We start from the raw sequence: 19,803 nt of genomic DNA on the forward strand, positions 1-19,803 counted from the left end.
CTAAATCACAGCCATGAAGAATGGAATTTTTTTTTCTTTTTTTTTAAGATTTTATTTATTTGAAGGGAGGGGCAGAAGTAAACTCCCCGCTGAGCCGAAAGCAGACTGAGCCACCCAGGCACCCCAGGCTGGACTTTTTTCAAGACATTAAGACCAACTCTTCAAGCTTACAGATACTGTTTCAGCATTTTCAGGCAAGGGGGAAAAGTGATTAAAACCTCAGCCTGTGTCTCCTTTAATAATAAAACCATGTTATTCAGTCACCCCAAGGTGCAAAGGTGAAAGTGATTCAGCCAAATCAATGGTATTCTCCATGAGGGTTACCTTCTGAATACTGACCTAATCACTTTCCTATTTAAGTTTTTTTTTTTTTTTTTTTTTTTTAAAGATTTTATTTATTTATTTGACAGAGAGAATGAGAGAGAGAGAGAGCACATGAGAGGGGGGAGGGTCAGAGGGAGAAGCAGACTCCCTGCCGAGCAGGGAGCCCGATGCGGGACTCGATCCAGGGACTCCAGGATCATGACCTGAGCCGAAGGCAGTCGCTTAACCAACTGAGCCACCCAGGCGCCCCCTATTTAAGTTTTTATGTTCACAGGCAAAGCAGAGAAATCCTCAAATCAGCAAAAACCAGGATACAAAGGCCTGCCCCTACCCTGGGAGCCTCAGGGGCCTAGGAATGAAAATGAGGAAATTTGCAAAACAAAAATTCCTCTCCTCCAAATAACAGGTCAGGAAATTTTATTCTGATCCTCCTTTCTCTTTGTACTTATTGCTTTAGAACTTGAAAATCCCTAAGTACAGAAAAGTCAGTGTGAGCACAAAATGGTAGTGGTGAGGAACTTACCAATGACTTGTCGATGATGCAGAACATGTATGCATCATGGAGAAGGATGTGCATTGGTCTCTTGGGATGAAAACTGATGTGTGTGATGGGAGTATCCCTCTGCAGCCAAAGATAATGAAAGCCCTGCTTCTGGATGGTCCGGCTCCACTCTGTATACTGCTTGTCCGGGATACTGTACTCAAATACCTGAAAAAGGATATGGTACACAAGAAATGCAGGCTGGTACCCAGAAAAACTGGAATGTATCTCTTATTCCTTACCAAAAAATATCTATACAAACCCTGACTGTATCATAGTCAGCCTTATGCTTTCTACTTTTTTTTTAAAGATTTTATTTATTTGACAGAGACACAGGGAGAGAGGGAACACAAGCAGGGGGAGTGGGAGAGGGAGAAGCAGGCTTCCCGCTGAGCCAGAAGCCCGATGTGGGGCTCGATCCCAGGACCCTGGGACCACGACCCGAGCCGAAGGCAGACGCTTAACGACTGAGCCACCCAGGTGCCCCTGCTATTTTTAAGTAAAAAAATTTTAAGGTAAATTATAGAACATAAACAATTAAGTTAACACAGAAAGATTTATAGTGAAAGGTCACCCTGTCATCTTGACATCTCTCTTCCCCAAGACAAGAGCAGTCTATTTCTTACTTACATCTTTTCAGATCTTTTATGCATACAATACATGCTATTCTGCATGCTGCATTTTTTATTTAGCATTATGTCACGGAGACTGACCCATGTATCAGTAACTGTAGCTATATATCACTCTTGCCCCCTTAAAGAACATATAATAATCCATTCACTTTTTGGATGTACCATGATTTACTTATCTAGTCTTGTTGGTTTTTTTTTAGGGGGTCTTCCGGTGAGAACCAAAAAACCTGCTAGACAAATTCTAAAAGAGCTGTAACACTTATCTAGTCTGTTTAACAGACACTTATTTCCAATCTTTTACTGCTACAAACCTGCAATGATTATTATCTCTGTCTTTCTGCACCACTCATACATCTACAGGAAGAACTCTTCTTTTTCTTCTTAAAGATTTTTTTATTTATTTTAGAGAGGGGGAAGAGAGAGAGAGAGAGAGAGAAAACACATGTGTGCACACACAAGCAGGAGGTGCAGTGGGAGAGAGAACCCCAAGCAGACTCCACAGTGAGCACAGAGTCCGACACAGGGCTCAATCCCACGACCCCGAGACTGGACATTTAACCGACTGTGCCACCTAGGCACCCAAGGAGAACTCTTAAAATTGGAGCTTCTGATTCAAAGATTATGTGGATTTAATTTTTTTTAAATGTATCTCAAAGTGTCCTCTAAAGGGGTCATACTAATTTATTCAGTGTACCAAGTGGTGTTTCCCTATATCCTCAGAGCATTTCCTATTATCAACTCTACAGATCTTTGCTAATCTAACGGGTACAAAAAATTTCCCACCAGGTGTAATGACTGAATACCTAAGGGACCAAATGCCAGAAAAGGACATCAGGTGGACATTATGTGTGACAAAGACAAGGATATGGCTTCACTAATCTTTCAGTTTTGGGTCAAGGACACAAACCCATGAAACCAAAATCAGAGATTTCATTTTCTGGATAGAACATTTATGTGTGTGCATACATTAGTATAAAAACTGCTTATCAAAGTAGCAAGCATCATTTGCCCAGCCATCTACTTAAATGTGCTTCTCAGATCACAATCTTTCCAACAGCTCAGTGAGGAAGGTATTATGCCCATTTTACAGATAAGGATATATAAGTATTGGTCATTTCACACAATGTGTCCCATTTCACAATATCTGTAACTCAGATATTTTAAAGATCTTCTTACAACCTGGTACGGAAAAAGCACTAAGTACTCATTTTGGTAACTGTGACCTCCATTACAGGTAACAGATTTCACTAGGACCTAATTTCCTTATCTGTAAAAGTGAAGGCAAATTACATGATCTTTTTTTAAAGATTTTATTTATTTATTTGACAGAGACACAGCGAGAGAGGGAACACAAGCAAGGGGAGTGGGAGAGGGAGAAGCAGGCTTCCCGTGGAGCAGGGAGCCCGATGCGGGGCTTGATCCCAGGACCCTGGGATCATGACCTGAGCCGAAGGCAGACACTTAATGACTGATGCCCCAAATTACACGATCTTTTAGTCACTTCCAACCTCAAGATCTTATTCCATCCCATATCCAGTCTAACACCTGGTCCATGTCATCTCTAGTAGTCTAAAAACAATCAGTAAAATGAATACTTCAAAATTCTTCCTCCTTCCTGTACCTCTTTACTCTGTAATCTCAGAACTTCATCATTCCATTGTGCCCAACAAGCCAAAGGATATTACTGGCCTATAATATACCCAGGCTATACATGGAAACTTTACTTCACACAGGAGAAAACCACCTGCATATCATCCAGTATTTTCAAACAAAAGCTCCTCCATAATTGTCATTATCTTAGCTTCTTAGTTACTATCCAACAGAAAGGAATTAGAAAGCACTGGAATCTCTTACCTGCTGGTCAGAATGAGCAATGACAAGGTTGTTGGTATTGGGGGCAATGGCCAGAGCAGTCACAGGGAAATTATAGGAAGGTACGGTGCAGTGAAGCTGGGAATAAATAACAGACACAAAAGACAACTCTATATAACTTCTCTCAGGAAAGACTGGATGGTCTAGGTCTGTTGTTTTTAAACAGGAGTTCTATGGAAGTTCCTAAAAACATCAGGTAGTACCCCCAAACAATAAACCTTAATTAAAAACAAAAACACGTTTAACTGCTTACAAAACTGACAGCATTTGCAGAAAACTTCAGAGTAAAGCTTTTGTTACTATCTCTACATCTGTATGAATTGCTCACAAATATGTCATTCATCAAGCAATCTATATAGCTCTACACTAGATTTAAAAGAAACTAATGCAGTTCCAAGACATGTGCACTACTACACAGGGACACTCTTAAATGCCAGGCAAGGCTCAAAGAGCAGTACATGCTTCTGCCATAATGTCATAAAGATTAAGTTATACAGTTAATAAGCAAACTCATTAAATGTTGCAGTTTGGTACTGTTCTATAAACGCTTGATGCTTATTGCAAGTTTTTATAATGAAGATGAAAACTTGTAAAGGATCATTAGTAATTCAATGTGTGAATGACAAGATCAATACTAATTAGTGAAAAGTACTTTTCCTATTCCTCTGTCAAACTTCTGTTTAATTTAAACATACCTTGAGATTACAAGGCAAGCTATTAAAGGAAATTGTTACTAACTGCCACTATTCATCTGGGTAAATCAGAATTTTCTTCCCCATAATATAGAAATAACCTGGATGTGAATTCATCACCCATAAATCCTTAATTTCAAATTTCACTGTTCCCACTGATTTTAATGTTGCAGATTACAGTTTTGGGGCTCCAAACAAAACCGGAAAAATTCTTAAAGTTTAGAAAAAAAAGAGAGCGTAATAATTTGCCGGGTCATACCAATCTGCCTTGAGTCTTGTTAACTGTTAACTTCCTGCTGTTTCCTACTACTTAAACCCCATGCTCACCTTCAGATGTTTTATGTTGTACACATGGACTCCAGCACTGGTCCCTGATGCAGCTAGCCAATTCCCATCTGGACTGACTGCCAAAAGACACATGGACTCCACCGTCCCTGTGCAGACAGAGTAACAGTTAAGTCTCTGAATTCAGCGTCCACATCCAGCCTTGGCCTGAGATGATGGCAAAAGCTAGTAAGACTTTTACTTTATTATTACTTTTTCAAGATTTTATTTATTTATTTGACAGAGAGAGAGAGACAGAGTATAAGCAGGGGGAGCAGCAGGCAAAGGGAGAAGCAGGCTCTCCACTGAGCAAGGAGCCCGATGCGGGACTCGATCCCAGGAGCCCCTGGAATCATGACCTGAGCCGAAGGCAGACGCTTAACTGACTGAGCCACCCAGGTGTCCCACAGTAAGACTTTTAAATCACGACTGGATAATTTGATAGTTCTGCAAATAAGTTCTAGACATCAGTCTACTATTTTCATTTCATTAGCCATCCTTCATGTAAAGAGGAGCCAGAGATAAACCTGAAGGCATCACTTGCTCAAGCCTGAGTGAGACACTGCCTACTACAGGAATGGAGAATCAAGGTAGCAGCTACCTGAAGTATTTTAGTTGTTTCAAACTCCTTTTTTTTTTTTTTTTAATTTATTTATTTGAGAGAGACAGTGCAAGCAAGTGCACAGGGTCGGGGGGGGTGGAGGGAGAGGAAGTCTTAAGTAGAGTGTGCGCTGACCATGGAGCCTGACGTGGGGCTCAATCCCACAACCCTAAGATCATGATCTTGAGCTGAAGCCAAGAGTCACACACTCAACTAACTGCACCACTCAGGTGCCCCTACCAAATGATTTTTAATCAAAGTTAAGGACAAACAGCTAGTTCAACAGGCTTGCGGCATCTCCTTAATTTATTGGGTACCTGTTGTACATGTGGGCCATCTTTGTCATCAAGGGATTTTAAACCAATCTGGCAAAATGAAGACTCATGTGGGTTAAAAATCAAACTGCAAGGTTTCATGCCAAAACATGTGCTGCACACAATACCCCCAAACGATGAAAAGGCTTTATAACAAGACATATGCCAGGTGCTTAAGGATGGGTGATGTGGGTAGAAAAGGAGAGAGAACAACGTGAGCTAAGTGAAAAGGACTGGAATACACAAGTTTGGGGGCTATGAAGAAACCAGCCTGACTATAAGAGGACAAGAGATGAGAGAGGAAGAACAAATAAAGTGCTATCTGTAATGCAGAGCCTAATTTTAAGGGGTGCTAAATACAAAATACAGAGTCTACATATTTTCTTTTTTTAAAGATTTTATTTATTTATTTGACAGAGAGAGACACAGCGAGAGAAGGAACACAAGCAAGGGGAGTGAGAGATGGAGAAGCAGGCTTCCCACTGAGCAGGAAGCCCGATGTGGGGCTCGATCCCAGGACCCTGTGATCATGACCTGAGCCAAAGGCAGATGCTTAACGACTGAGCCACCCAGGAGCCCCCAGAGTCTACATTTTTTAATAAAAACATATACAGGTACTCAATATACATTGTCACTTATTTTATCTAACTCTTAACCTGTTGGTTTCTTTTCTTATATGCTTCTGGAACAGCTTAGGAACAGTGAGAGTTTAAGAGTTGATTTTCTAGGCTGATGGGGTCTAAATGACAGTGAAGTTGCTATAATCCAGGGCAAGGGAGAAGCAAAAAAGCCCATGAGAAGTACTGGGTACCAAGTTCTCAATCATGAACTCAGCTGTACACAGTTACTGAGTCATGCAGCATACTCATGCTCTCAAAGAACATTAGAAATTCAGTCATGAACTTTATATGACAAGTAATGCAACTGCATCTATAAGTTCATCTTTAATTTTACACCCGGGGCGGGGGAAGGGAGGGCGTGCCTGGGTGGCTATTTGATTAAGCATCTGACTTAGGCTCAGGTCAAGATCTCAGAGTCCTGGGATCCAGCCCAGTCGGGCTCCTTATTCAGCAGGGAGTCACTTTGTCCCTCTCCATGCTTGTATTCTCTCAAAAACAAAACAAAACACCACAACAAAAAAACCCCAAGACCAACCACCAGGAGCACTTGTTGGGGGGTGCAGTCGGTTAACCCTCCAACTTTTGGTTTTGGCTCAGGTCATGATCTCAGGGTAATGAGACTGACCCCACGTTGGGTTCTACGATCAGCGCAGTCGGCTTGAGATTCTCTCTTCCTCTCCCTCTGCCCCTCCTGCTTGTGCTCTCTCTTCTCTCTCAAAGAAATAATAAAATAAATCTTTATTAAAAAAAATAAAATACAGGGCACCTGGGTGGCTCAGTCGGTTAAGCATCTGCCTTCAGCTCAGGTCATGATTCCAGGGTCCTGGGATCAAGCCCCATGTCTGGCTCCCTGCTCAGCAGGGAATCTGCTTCTCCCTCTGCCCCTCCCCCTGCTCATTCTCTCTCTCTCTCTCAAATAAATAAAATATTTAAAAATAAATAAATAAATAAAATAAAATAAGGGGTGCCTGGGTGGCTCAGTCGGTTAAGTGTCTGCCTTTGGCTCAGGTCATGATGCCAGGGGCCTGGGATCGAGTCCTGCATTGGGCTCCCTGCTCAGCAGGAAGCCTGCTTCTCTCTCCCCCTGCTTGTGCAAATAAATAAATAAAATCTTCAAAAAAATAAAATAACAACCAATGAAAAAATTAACATGTCCAAAAAATACCTATTTATAAACACATATCAGAAATACACAAAAATATTAATGGTAGTTATTTCTGGGTGTCAGGATTACAGATGATTTTAACTTTCTTCTTGCTCTGCTAACAAAACTCTAAGAAGGGTGATGAAACTTCTGGCCCCAAATAAGGAATCAAAAACCCAGTGAGAAAAGAGTAGGTGTAAGGAACATTTCAGATCTCATCAAGCGTTTTCACTTGCCAGATATCTCCTCCTACTTTAAATCGCAAACATGTGAGTATTTGCAAGGTAGAGAAGAGCATTAGGGAACCCCAACAACGAATGAGGTTTAAAAGTAAAGAAAAAAAAAGATACATCAGAGACTGACAACTCTCCTTCTTGGCCAGTTACCAAGTTCCCACCTGACTGAGGCTGGAAAGTATGCAGGTGCTTGAAGCTTCCTTCCAATAGCCGAATGGCATGTAGAGACCCTTGATTTGATGCCACGAAGAGTTTTGTTGAATCTTCAGAAAACAAAATCTGAAGAGCAGAGCGAAGGAACGCTGGCATTTTGGAAACCTTGGGGTGAGCCAGTAGAAGAAAACCAGTAAGAGAGAGAAGTGAGACCTAGAACCCATCAAAAATAATCACAGCCAGGCTTAAATGACATTAATGCTTCCCGTATCTAAGGGAGCCAACTGAACAAGCGCCTAGAACACTGACGTGTCTATCGTAACCTATCCATCCCCCGTTTCATCTCTGCAAAAGCCTAAACTTTACTGCCACTCTCTGGCATTTCCCTACTCCTCCAAAAATATAATCACTTCAAAATGGAAATAAAAGAGTGTTTTGTAACAGCTGCCTCCAAATAGCTTTTCATTGAGCAAAGACTCATATCCAGTACATTCCACTTCACACAAAAATCACATACTTATGAAATTTCTTATTGTTCAACCAGACATTGGGTTATCACTTACCCTTTGGAGGCTTATGTTGTCATGTTCATAATTCAACCGATAAAGAAAAAACCGAGAAGTTGTAGAATAGGCTATCCAACTTCCACAAGGGGAGATACAGCTGCAAATAATGTTCTCAGGACCCTGGGAATGTTAGGAATCAGGATGAATAACCAGAAAAACTTCGTATGATAAGGTTCACTGTGACACGAATCCTCAAGCTACTGCCACTCTGGACATAACCACAGGTACCTACACATAATCCTGACACTCATATGCTGGGTGTCACTATGATTACTTCAGATGTACAGCACCTAAATGGTATGGCTTGATTTCCAAAACCAAGAACAGAGGTCTATGAATACTGTGAACATATCTCAGCCCTTCGTGTATTTTAAAGATAGCTTCATACTAAACCCTAAGTTTAGAAACCTGAGAAGAAAAGCCTTTAATGCAGTAAAGCTTTGGAGGCCAGGTGACTTGGAAAACTGATTTTCTGCATTTTGTTTGTCTACGATACCTGCCTTAAAGATCTCCAAGAAATAGTAAATAAAAAAAGTTTGCAAAACAAAGGAAAAGTTTAATGTAACATTTATATAATTCAAAAAACTCACAAAATATCTAAGTATATGTACATATGTATACACACCCACACACTCTCTGTCACACAGAAAAAGATTTAGAAGGAGATAAAGTCAATCAATTAACAATAATTGTTCCAGGTGAGCAGACTAGAATTAAAGAGGTAGTCAAGAATATAAACTATAAATACTGTTTGAATTCTTTCCAGTAAAACTGTATTCACAAATATTTGTGTAATTAAAATAAAGACATTTAGGGGCACCTGGCTGGTACAGTCAGAAGAGTATGTGACTCTTGACCTCAGAACTGTGAGGTTAAGCTTCACGTTGGGTATAGAGATTACTAAAAAAACTAAAAAATTAAAAAATAAAATAAAATAGGGTGCCTGGGTGGCTCAGTTGGTTAAGCGTTTCCCTTCAGCTCAGGTCGTGATCCCAGGATCCTGGGATCGAGCCCCCGTCTGGCTCTCTGCTCAGCCAGGAGTCTGTTTCTTCCTCTCCCTCGTGCTTGCTCTCTCTCTCAAATAAATAAATAAAATCTTTAAAAAAATTTACAAAGACATTTAAAAGGAAGTTACAAAGCAGTTTGCATATTATATATTTTCATCATTGTAGAAAGAAAGGATATACACACGCACACATGGGTGGAAATTTTTTCTGGACAGCTATACAAGAAACTATTGGCAGTGATTATCTATGAAGAGTGGGACCAGGATTTGGGGGAGGCTTTTTTTTTCATTGCATACTTTTATACCATTTTATTTTTTATTATTAGTATTTTTTATTTATTTTTTTGAGAGAGTGTGTGCAGGAGGTGGCAGGGGGAGGGAAGTGACAAAGAGAATCCTAAGTAGGCTCCACACTCACCGCGGAGCCTGACGTGGAGCCCTTATCTCACAACCCTGACATTATGACTGGAGCCGAAATCAATCGACTGAGCTGCCTGTACCATTTTAATTTTATAAAAATATGCAAGTTATTTACATAATAATACCAAAAGAAAGAAACACAATTTCCTGTATTCATTCATCCAATATATTCTGAATGCCTAACTTATAGTCACAGGAAACCTAGTCCTGTTGACACGGTACTTAATTTAAATCATTTAAGATTTTACAGAATTTATGATATCAACCAAGCAACCCTCAAAATTCAGAATAAGAAAAATGTTCTGGATTTCAGAGCCTGAACACACAGTTAAACTTCCTTACCTTTGTTTTGAGGTGCAGCAAATGATCTGCATCTTTAGAAAGTGGAAGGGTATCCCCATTCTTTCCTGGAACAAGAAATTTCCAAGGTTTTCCTACTCAAAGAAAGATTATTTGTACATTTTTCTTTTTACTGAGAAGTCATTCCTGAGTAGAATGGAAATCTCTACCCCTGGGAAATTAGAAAAATGTATGACTTAGTAAACCCACAGTTTTTTGGGTTTATATGAGGCAGAAGGCAGTGAGCACTTTCTTAGCTTCTATTTGGATGCCTTGGATATGGCCCATGGTATATCATTAATTCTCTGAAGCTACAACCTACAGTCAAGCATGCAGGTACGGGTACAAGTGGGGTTTGTGTGACCTCGACTTCAACTTCATTTGCTCATTTTGGAGCCTAAAGTAAAAACCTCTCATTTACCATAAAACAACAGAGCCCAAACACTTCATGAACAGGTCGTACAAAAGGCCACTAGGCTGTCATCCCAGTAAGATCCATATGACCTTCTCTTCCATAACGGGCTGCCACTACCCAACATTAAATCTTGTCATTTTCAGCAGCCTGTTCTGATCCCAGTCAAGGCAGGGTAAACTATATCTACAACGCTTACCTCCACTATACCTTTGCAGTGTGCCTTACAGGACCATCAACTTTTAACATATGATCCGGTATTCTGATAACGATTCTAACACTCTGAAGAACTCCTTTGCTCTGAAGGCACAGGAAAATCTCCTCCCATTTTTCCACAATCAGAATTTCACCTGCAATTCTAATTTTTTGCTTCTCTCTCCAGTTTTCTTACTGGAAAAGACTTTCTCCCATTGTACCTGTTGCAACTGTAGATCCCAGTCGCCAAAGTTCCAAGTGATGAGCAAACTGGAAAAGGAGAAGCTGCCTCTTTTTTGAACAGGAAATGAGACGTCGCTGTATCCAAGAATTGAAAAGTGATAAATAAGCCAAGGTATTCTATCGCCTCAGTACAATACAGTAGCAACATCCTAGCACATTTTTTACCGTCGAAATCCATTTTACTTTGTTAAAATTTCCTAAGTACTACCATATACCAGCTCTATCCTAGGATCTAAGAACATAATGGTAAATAAAAACATAGCTACTGGCCTCAAGCTTGTAGTCTAAAAGGGTTGACCAAGAATTCAACAGGCAACTGCACTAAGTGTGCTAAGAATTTTTTTTTTTTTTTTTAAGATTTTATTTATTTATTTGAGACAGAGAGAATGAGAGGGAGGAGGGTCAGAGGGAGAAGCAGACTCCCTGCCGAGCAGGGAGCCCGATGCGGGACTCGATCCCGGGACTCCAGGATCATGACCTGAGCCGAAGGCAGTCGCTTAACCAACTGAGCCACCCAGGCGCCCAGTGTGCTAAGAATTTTAACAGGGCTAAGCACAGTAGGTAATGAGAAAACGTAGAAAAGATATCTAATCTAGTCTTGTGGGGATAAGACAGGAGTCCTGATGAGGCTCATTAGTAAAAACTTGTCAGGCAAAAAAGGTAGGGCAGGGTGTTCCAAGCAGAGTGATGGCATGTAGAATAGCTCCAAGTTAATAAGAGAGCATTAGAGGGAATACAGTCTTTCCGCACACTGAACTGGGAGGGGGTAGGGATGGGGTGCAGCAAGGGTTTGACAGAAGTGAGAGAAGATGCTGAAGGATCAGGGCCAGACCAAGGACAGGCTTCATAGGCCATGCTGAGGAATTAGGTCTTTACCCTGAAGACAACAGGGATCACCAAAAGCTTTTAAGCATTTGTTTTTTGAGTGGATCAATGGAGAATAGGCTGGAATAACACAAATGTAAATAAAAGGAGATCAATTTAACAAGCAAATCCAGATGAGAAAAGACACTGATTCAAACTAGGATAATGGCAGTGGAGACAAAGAGAAATGATTAGAGTGACAAGACAATGAGGAGGCTGACTCAGTAAGGTTTACTGGTTGAATGGAATGTAAAAGCAGGTAGTGAGGAGAAGAGTTTCTAGCTTGGAAAGATGTCCTTTTACCTTGGAAGAACACTGGAAGCCTGGATTTTCCTGCCCCCACCGAGAATAAAAGAATCCAGTCTTAACAAATAAACTCCCCATAAAACACAACTATCTGGAAAAGGGATGATTTCCCCAGAAAATGAACTAGGAGTGCTACCATAAATCTCTTTGTCCCTGTAAATATATTTGTGAGAGGCTTACCTCAAAAACAGAAGTTTTTGAAAACAGAAAGTAGGTAACAACACAAGTCCTACAGATTTGCCCAGCCAAGTGTGAGCTGTGCTCAGTCTTAGAGGATAGAGGGACAGTGGGGGCTAGGAGGTGATACTTACATGGGGAAAAGTGATTTTTCTGAGAGCAGCATCATAATTCTTAACCTCCACCTTCTCCATGAGAGGTCGGATAACTAAATGGGTGTCAGTGCCTAGGGCAAGAGGGGTGGGGGTGGGGAGAGATGGCACCAGAATTAGAACAAGTCCTACATGGACTGGGTAAAGAAGTAACCTAGCAGAGCGCAACCTACCTCCAGATATCAGTGCTGTCGGGCTGTGGGCCACGGCTCGAACGTCATGTGTATGATGCTGGAATGGCTTTGTCCGCACCCACTGCTTCTCACTGCTGTTGGAAGTCACAGAGACCAGCTGAAAATGGAATACTGTCCCCTCGGCTGTGCCCACCACGAAACTGTCTTCTTGCTGAGAAATTAAATCATTAGGGAGGTACATTTAAGCAAAACAGGGCCCAGTTTGAAAAATATACCCTGAGGTTTTCTGTCTACAGAGCTTAGGGGAAAACCTGTGCCCAGAACCGAAAGGTAAGTTATGGGGTCTTTTTCCTCTAGAAGCTGACAATTCCATCAGAGGAGCAAGCTCACACACAGGTAATAATGTGCCCCCTACCGACAAAATTAACAATATGTACCTCAAACTGTTATAGTGCTTTCAAATATACAAAGTAGACCCCATTAGAAAAGCAACAAAAACGATCACCTAGGAGTAAATTTCAATTAATAGTAATAAAAATATATTCTCAAAAGATTTGGACACAGGGACTCATATATGAGTACACCAATGTTCATGGCATTATTCACAAAAGCCAAAAGATGGAAACCCAAATGTACATCAACAGATAATGAATATGCACAATGCACTGTGTGTGTGTGTGTGTGTAATGAAATATTACTCAGCCTTAAAAAGGGATAAAATTCTGATAATGGTATAATGTGGATGAATTTTGAAAATTTTATGGTAAGTAAAATCACCTAGACACCAAGGACAAATATTATATGATTCCACTTACATGGGGTACCTAGAACAGTAAATTCATATGGACAGAGTAGAATAAAGGTTACAAGGGGCTGGGAGAAATAACGTGTTATTGTTTAACCAGTAGAGTTTCTGTGTGATGAGAAAGTTCTGAAAATGGATAGAGGTGATGGTTGCACAACACTGTGAATGTACTTAATGCCACTGAAATGTACTTAAAAATGGTTAAAATGGGGGTGCCTGGATGGCTCAGATGATTAAGCATCCGACTCTTGATTCTGGCTCAGGTCATGATCTCACGGTGGTAGGATCAAGGCCCGTGAGGGCTCTACGCTCAGCTCGGAGTCCGCTTCCTCCTTCTCCCTATTTCTCTGCCCCTCCCCCTGCGTGCATGTGCATACACATATGCTCTCCCTCTCTCAAAAATAAAATAAATCTTTAAACAAAAAAAGGTTAAAAAGGCAAATTTTATGTTATGCGCATTTTACCACAATAAAACAAGTATTTTTTGGTTGTTTGTTTTTTAAAGTAAAGTCTGGGTGTGCCTAGGTGGCTCAGTCAGTTAAGCCTCCAACTCCTGATCTCAGCTCAGGTCTTGATCTCAGGGTCATGAGTTCAAGCCCCTCGTTGGGCTCCAAAAACAAAAACAAACAAACCCCAGTAAACTGCGAATGTGGGAGGAAAATATTGCACAACTGTAGTCAAAAGAATGAAGTTTAGAAAACCCTGAAACTCACTGGCTTCTTTTTAGGATGAAAAGAAGGCGGGTGGAGGTAAGCAGCCTGGTCAGTATCACACAAAGACCCAGGTTCCCTGGTCCTCAGTTTAAGGCTCTCTCTTACCGGTATGTTGAGCACCGTAACTTCTCTTAGTTTTAAAAGGTCTTGGTATATCTGGGGCACCTGGGTGGCTCAGTCGGTTGAGTGTCTGACTCGATTTCAGCTCAGGTCATGATCTCAGGATCCTGGGATTGAGCCCCATGTTGGGCTCTGCACTCAGCAGGAAGTCTGCTTGAGGATTCGCTCTCCGTCTCCCTCTAACCCCACCCGCAGCTCGCACTCTCTCTCAAATAAATAAATAAATCTTTTATAAATAAGTAAATAGTCTTGGCATGTCTACAATTTTTTTTAAAATTCCTTTATATTCTCAAAACCATCCTCATTTTCACTCTGGCTTTTAAAAATACATATAACTTTGAGGGCGCCTGGGTGACTCAGTCGTTAAGCATCTGCCTTCAGCTCAGGTCATGATCCCAGGGTCCTGGGATCGAGTCCCACATCGGGCTCCCTGCTCGGCGGGAAGCCTGCTTCTCCCTCTCCCACTCTCCCTGCTTGTGTTCCCTCTCTTGCTGTTTCTCTGTCTGTTAAAAAATAAATAAAAATCTTTTAAAAATAAATAAATAAATAAATAAAAATAAAAATACATATAACTTTGAACAGGGGAAAAAGAAAAAAAGACAGGATGGATGCTTGATAAGGTAGTGAGAAAAGCCAGGAACTGGATCAGCAGTTAAACAATCAACGGTATGAAGATTAGGTCAGCCAGTTAAGACAAAACAGATGTCTTGGGCGCCTGGGTGGCTCAGTCATTAAGCGTCTGCCTTCAGCTCAGGTCATGATCCCGGGGTCCTGGGATCGAGTCCCAAATCAGGCTCCTTGCTCAGCACAGAGCCTGCCTCTCCCTCTGCCTGCCTGCTACTCCCCCTGCTTATGCTCTCTCTCTCTCTCTCACTCTCTCTGTGTCAAATAAATAAATAAAATCTTTAAAAAAAAAAGAGATGTCTAAACATGTATGAACATGTAACTGCCACAACTACACATTTACTGTGCTAAAAACTATGTAGGAGTAATTTGCAAGGTTAAGTATCATTTGCCCTATCAGGAGAAACTGTGAATGACTTTGAAACGAGCATAAAAAGTACTGGTATCCTTGTCTAGTGAGCCCTGTGACGGTCTCAGAGCTATTTTACAACTCTGTAAACTGTAGTAATGAGAGTGATGCAAAAGAATTTTGCCTGGTGGAATGCAGCTACTAATTGCCCTATGGACACTGAGTCTTGCAAGAATTTGTAAATAAATTCATTTCAGCATTCCTGATGACCTTATAGAACTGTATTTGTTAAATTGTCCTTTTAACTGCCTATAACATCTTACTGGTTTCCTCATTAGTTAATGAGTTACAGAAAATCTCTGACATTTCCATTTCATGTTTATATGAGTCATGATTTTATCTTTTTTCCCCCCAATCATCATTTAATAGCTCTTTACACAGGTAAGGAAACTGGAACTTCAAAAGCCTTTGCTCTGGGCACACCACACCACCTCAACCTGTGCCAGTTCTTTTTGAGGTAACTTGCAGGCACATGATGGTGAGAAGGAAGGAAAGCATATCTGAAGGACAGCATATAAGGTAGCCCAGACCAGCCTCTCCCTTACCTCTACTTGAAAATCATTATCCCAAGGAAAAGTGGAGATACTGAGCAGCTTAGGAACTCATAGACTGTCCCCCATCTCCAGCTAAACAGTTCATTTACTGGATGCCTGGGTGGCTCAGTCAGTTAAGTGTCTGCCTTCACTCAGGTCATGATCCCAGGGTCCTGGAATCAAGTACCACACTGGGCTCCTTGGCTCAGCGGGGAGCCTGCTTCTCCCTCTGCCTGCACTCCCCATCCTTGTACTCTTGCTCTCTCTCTGGCAAATAACATCTTTAAAAAGAAAAAAATAGGAGTTCATTTACCAAAGGGGGGGGGGCAGTTTGCACAAAATCCCACCAACAGAGAAGGACTAAGAAGGCAACACTAACTCACTCCACATCATCTTTCCCTGAGGTAGAATCATAAAAGAACTGAAAAGGAAATGAAAGAAAAGTGCTCTCTTAGGGTGCAAGAGGGAACAAAGCAAGGGGAAAGCTGACCTGGAAAGGGAGAGGGGAAGTGTCCTAATTTAATCAGAGGGACTGTTTCACACAGAAAAACAATCTGAAGACTGACCTCTAAATGAAACCAAATGTTCCCTACAACTCCCTGCAGGAATCAGTACTCGCCTACTTGATAAGGGTGAAAGACATCTAAGAAGATCAAAGGACTGGGTATTTGCCACCATTCACTCTTCAGTCAATGAAAATCCATTAAAAAGATACCTAAAAATAATCAGCTGGTCTGGGAAGAGAGTATAGTGGAGAAAAGCCTTGAAATTAGGATCAATTTCAAAAGAGAAGTGAAAATAATGCCAATACCACACTCACTGTGCCAGATACTTTATATGCACTACCCATTTAATCCTTCCCAAACTCTGAAAGTATGTATTGCTAGCACCCTGTTTTCACAAAAGAAACTGAGGTTTAGAAACAAATAGCCTGCCCAAGGAAGATGAGTAGCTATTAAGTGCTACAGCTGGGATTCAAACCCAAGTCTGCCCTAGTCCAGAGTGTGTGATAAGCATGGAGGGCTGGAATTTGTACAATTACATCCCCCCCACACAAAAAAAGCACACAGTTCCCTGACTCTCAGGCACACATTTGCCCACATTTAAACATCTCTGAAATCAGGATATCTGTTGGCTGTCAAGCTGCGTATGTGTGACATCTTCAGATAAAGAGCAAACATCCAAATTTGCAGAATGGGGGCACCTGGCTGACTGTCAGTAGAGCACACAGCCCTTGATTTCAGGGTCCTGAGTTCAAGCCCCACATTGGGTGTGGAGCCTACTTAAAAACACCAAAACAACAACAACAAATTCAAAACAAACACAACTTGCAGAATGGTTGTCAAAAACTGGGAAGAAAATCTTGGGACTCTAGTGGAGCATCATGGATGGCTGGGAGACATGTGTAGGAAACATGGACCCTGATGACCAAGTTAAAAAGTGAATTACAGTCCATCTGTGCATTTGAAAAAGTTTTAGGAGTACCTTATTCACTTTATTTCACTTATATTTTCCTTGTTATACATGCACAAAAGTGACATAACAAAAATTTATGTTTAAGTCTCAAGGACCTCCTCAATAAGTAAAATATAAATAAAATATAAATAATAATAAGTACAAATAAAAAAAATTGTAGTGGCACCTGGGTGGCTCAGTCGGTTAAGTGTCTGCCTTTGGCTCATGTCATCATCCCGGGGTCCTGGGATCGAGCCCCAAGTTGGGCTCCCTGCTCAGCAAGAAGTCTTCTTCTCCCTCTTCCTGTGCCCCTCCCCCAGCTCGTGCTCTCTCTCTTATGCTCTCTCACTCTCCCTCTGTCTCAAATAAACAAATCTTTTTTTTTTTTTAAGATTTCATTTATTTGTCAGAGAGAGAGAGCACAAATGGGGAGCAGCAGGTAGGAGAAAAAGCAGGCTCCCCACTGAGCAGGGAGCCTGATGCAGGGCTTGATCTTGGGACCCCAAGATCATGATCTGAGCTGAAGGCAGACGCTTAACCGACTGAGCCACCCAGGCGTCCCAATAAATAAAATCTTTAAAAAATAAAATAGGGGTGCCTGGGTGGCTCAGTCGGTTAAGCGACTGCCTTTGGCTCAGGTCATGATCCTGGAGTCCCGGGATCGAGTCCCGCATCGGGCTCCCTGCTCGGCGGGGAGTCTGCTTCTCCCTCTCCCACTTCTCGTTTGTGTTCCCTCTCTCGCTGTGTCTTTCTCTGTCAAATAAATAAATAAAATCTTAAAAAATAAATAAATAAATAAAATAAAATAAAATAAAAAAACATTGTCAGTTTGTATTATAGTAGTTTGTATTATACACTTAACTTTTACATTTAAAAAAAAAGCACTGTCATAGCTTAATTGGCAGGGTTTCTTCTTTCCCATGATAACAAAACTATGGCATGTCATAATCATTTGTATCTAAGATTCAATACAATACAGTAATTATAAACACATGGTAAAAGAAAGATGACAGTATAAAATAGCATAGAGTACAAATTAAGCCTGCCTCCTGCCTGCCTGCCACAACTTTCCTCTCTAAAAATTACCATTAGCATTTTTCATCTTCTCAGATATTGAAAATATGTTAGCAAAACTATATATACAGAGATTAAACATGTAAATATCTAATATAAAATCTGTCTCTCATTTTCTTTCCTTTTTTTTTTAAGATTTTATTTATTTGAGAGAGAGAACAAGCAGGGGGAGCGGCAGGCAGAGAGAGAGGGAGAAGCAGGCTCCCTGCGAGCCCAAAGCGGGGCTTGATCCCAGGACCCTGAGATCATGACTTGAGTGAAGGCAGATGCTTAACTAACTGAGCCACTCAGGCACCCCTGCCTCTCCTTTTCAAAACTCTATTTTAAAAGGAAAATTTCTCGGGGTGCCTAGGTGGCTAAGTTAACGGTTAAGCATCTGACTTCGGCTCAGGTCATGATCTTGGGGTCCTGAATTGGCCCTCCATCGGGCCCTGTGCTCAGTGGGGGGTCTGCTTCTTCCTCTCTCTCTTCCTTCTGCCCCTCCCCCACTCGTGCTCTCTAATAAATAAATATCATTAAAAAAAGGGAAAATTTCTCCTACTCATTTCAACTTATTCTTCATTATAGTTACATGTGACATCTAAATGTTTCACAGGACTTTAACACCCATCAAATTGTTCTCATGGAAAACCTGTTAAGTGGGGTAGAAACAACTTACAGGCAGGAAAAGCAAGAATGAGTGATCTCTACACTAATTATTGCATGTCCACACTTAAGATAGCAAGCAAGTCTCAAATTAAGAAGACAAAGAATAAAGGATCTAGTCAGCAAACCTCAAAGGCATTTCCCATGCCCCAATGCTAAAATACCCAAAGGTTTCTGATTAAGAATTCATGTTACCAAAAGGGAAGAGGCACACTTGTTCAATACAAGTCTGCTAAAGTCATATCTAAATAGAAGAAATTTAATTTTTTCAAAATCACTGTAAAATTATTTCCTAATTTCCCAAGACAGGAAGCAGAAGAGTTATACAAACAGAGGAAAAGAGCACTTCTCAAGATTCTTCTAGGGTCCCTGTGGCCTATCTAAATCAGACTGGAATAACTGGGGATGGGGAGTGTGTGAAGAAAACCTCTCTGCTAACTAATATTCTAGAGAATATTCTCTAACTAGTTGTTAGGAGAGTAAGAGCGTTCAAAGAAATTATGTGGGTTTAAGGTGCATTCTCCTAAACTCATCTCCCTGCATAAGACACTGAGGATCAGGGAACATTGTTTGTGCCACATCACTGACACAGCCTCCTCCACTCAGCCCCCAGGCTGTACAGGAACTGCTCAAAACAGGGACCATACTCACATCAGATACTGCAATGGACTGCACATCAGCACTGGCAACGAGATGGTTCTTCACAAGCGTCCCAGTAGCGGAGTCCCAGAACTGCACCTTCCCAGCAGAGTCCACACTTATGACAGTGCCATCAGACAAGAAGGCCACGCCCCATATGATACACTTCCGCTTAGACACACTCATATACTGCCTATCCACCAGCATCTTATGAACAGCACTCCCTGAAAAATAAGAAAAGCCCAAATTTGAATGGTACTTACTTCTTTTGTCTTCAAAACCTGCCTGTGGTAGGCATCTATTAAGTTAGCTGCCTGAGCACAGACCACAAACAGCCAGTAAATAGTAGTTATGGTGAACTCAGTCTCAAAACACAAAAATGGTTACCTAAAGACTGGGGGGGGGGGGGGGGGGGAGGGCTGGTGAAACTGAAAGGAGACATTTGAGACTTCACTTAAAACTGCCTAAAAGCAATGCGTATTTTCTAAAACCCCACAGAAAAGGGAGAGAAGACAATAG

General features: G+C 41.2%; 1 protein-coding gene and 1 non-coding gene across 4 annotated transcripts in view; both read right to left on the bottom strand.

The window, feature by feature from the left end:
• The window catches only part of UTP4 (UTP4 small subunit processome component), a 34,961-nt gene that overhangs the window by 3,362 nt on the left and 11,796 nt on the right, over nt 1-19,803 (bottom strand). For 2 of the 3 annotated variants that reach the window (XM_064580802.1, XM_064580803.1), the window contains exons 6-15: nt 19,297-19,508; nt 12,307-12,478; nt 12,116-12,207; nt 10,613-10,709; nt 9,788-9,879; nt 8,017-8,139; nt 7,462-7,618; nt 4,389-4,495; nt 3,352-3,447; nt 848-1,033 (exon numbers count right to left, since the gene is read on the bottom strand). In XM_064580802.1, coding sequence (XP_064436872.1) covers nt 848-1,033; nt 3,352-3,447; nt 4,389-4,495; nt 7,462-7,618; nt 8,017-8,139; nt 9,788-9,879; nt 10,613-10,709; nt 12,116-12,207; nt 12,307-12,478; nt 19,297-19,508 — 1,334 coding nt within the window. The remainder of the gene's footprint in view (nt 1-847; nt 1,034-3,351; nt 3,448-4,388; nt 4,496-7,461; nt 7,619-8,016; nt 8,140-9,787; nt 9,880-10,612; nt 10,710-12,115; nt 12,208-12,306; nt 12,479-19,296; nt 19,509-19,803) is intronic. The other variant, XM_064580804.1, reaches the window with a different exon arrangement.
• Nucleotides 1,697-1,758, bottom strand: LOC123856305 (U7 small nuclear RNA). Its single transcript, XR_006793704.1, has one exon. It is a non-coding gene; the product is annotated as a U7 small nuclear RNA (small nuclear RNA).

Source organism: Mirounga angustirostris, unplaced genomic scaffold (genome assembly GCF_029215605.1).
Source record: "Mirounga angustirostris isolate CCGP_5_RB_7025 unplaced genomic scaffold, mMirAng1.0.hap1 SCAF_16, whole genome shotgun sequence".
Lineage (NCBI taxonomy): Eukaryota > Metazoa > Chordata > Mammalia > Carnivora > Phocidae > Mirounga > Mirounga angustirostris.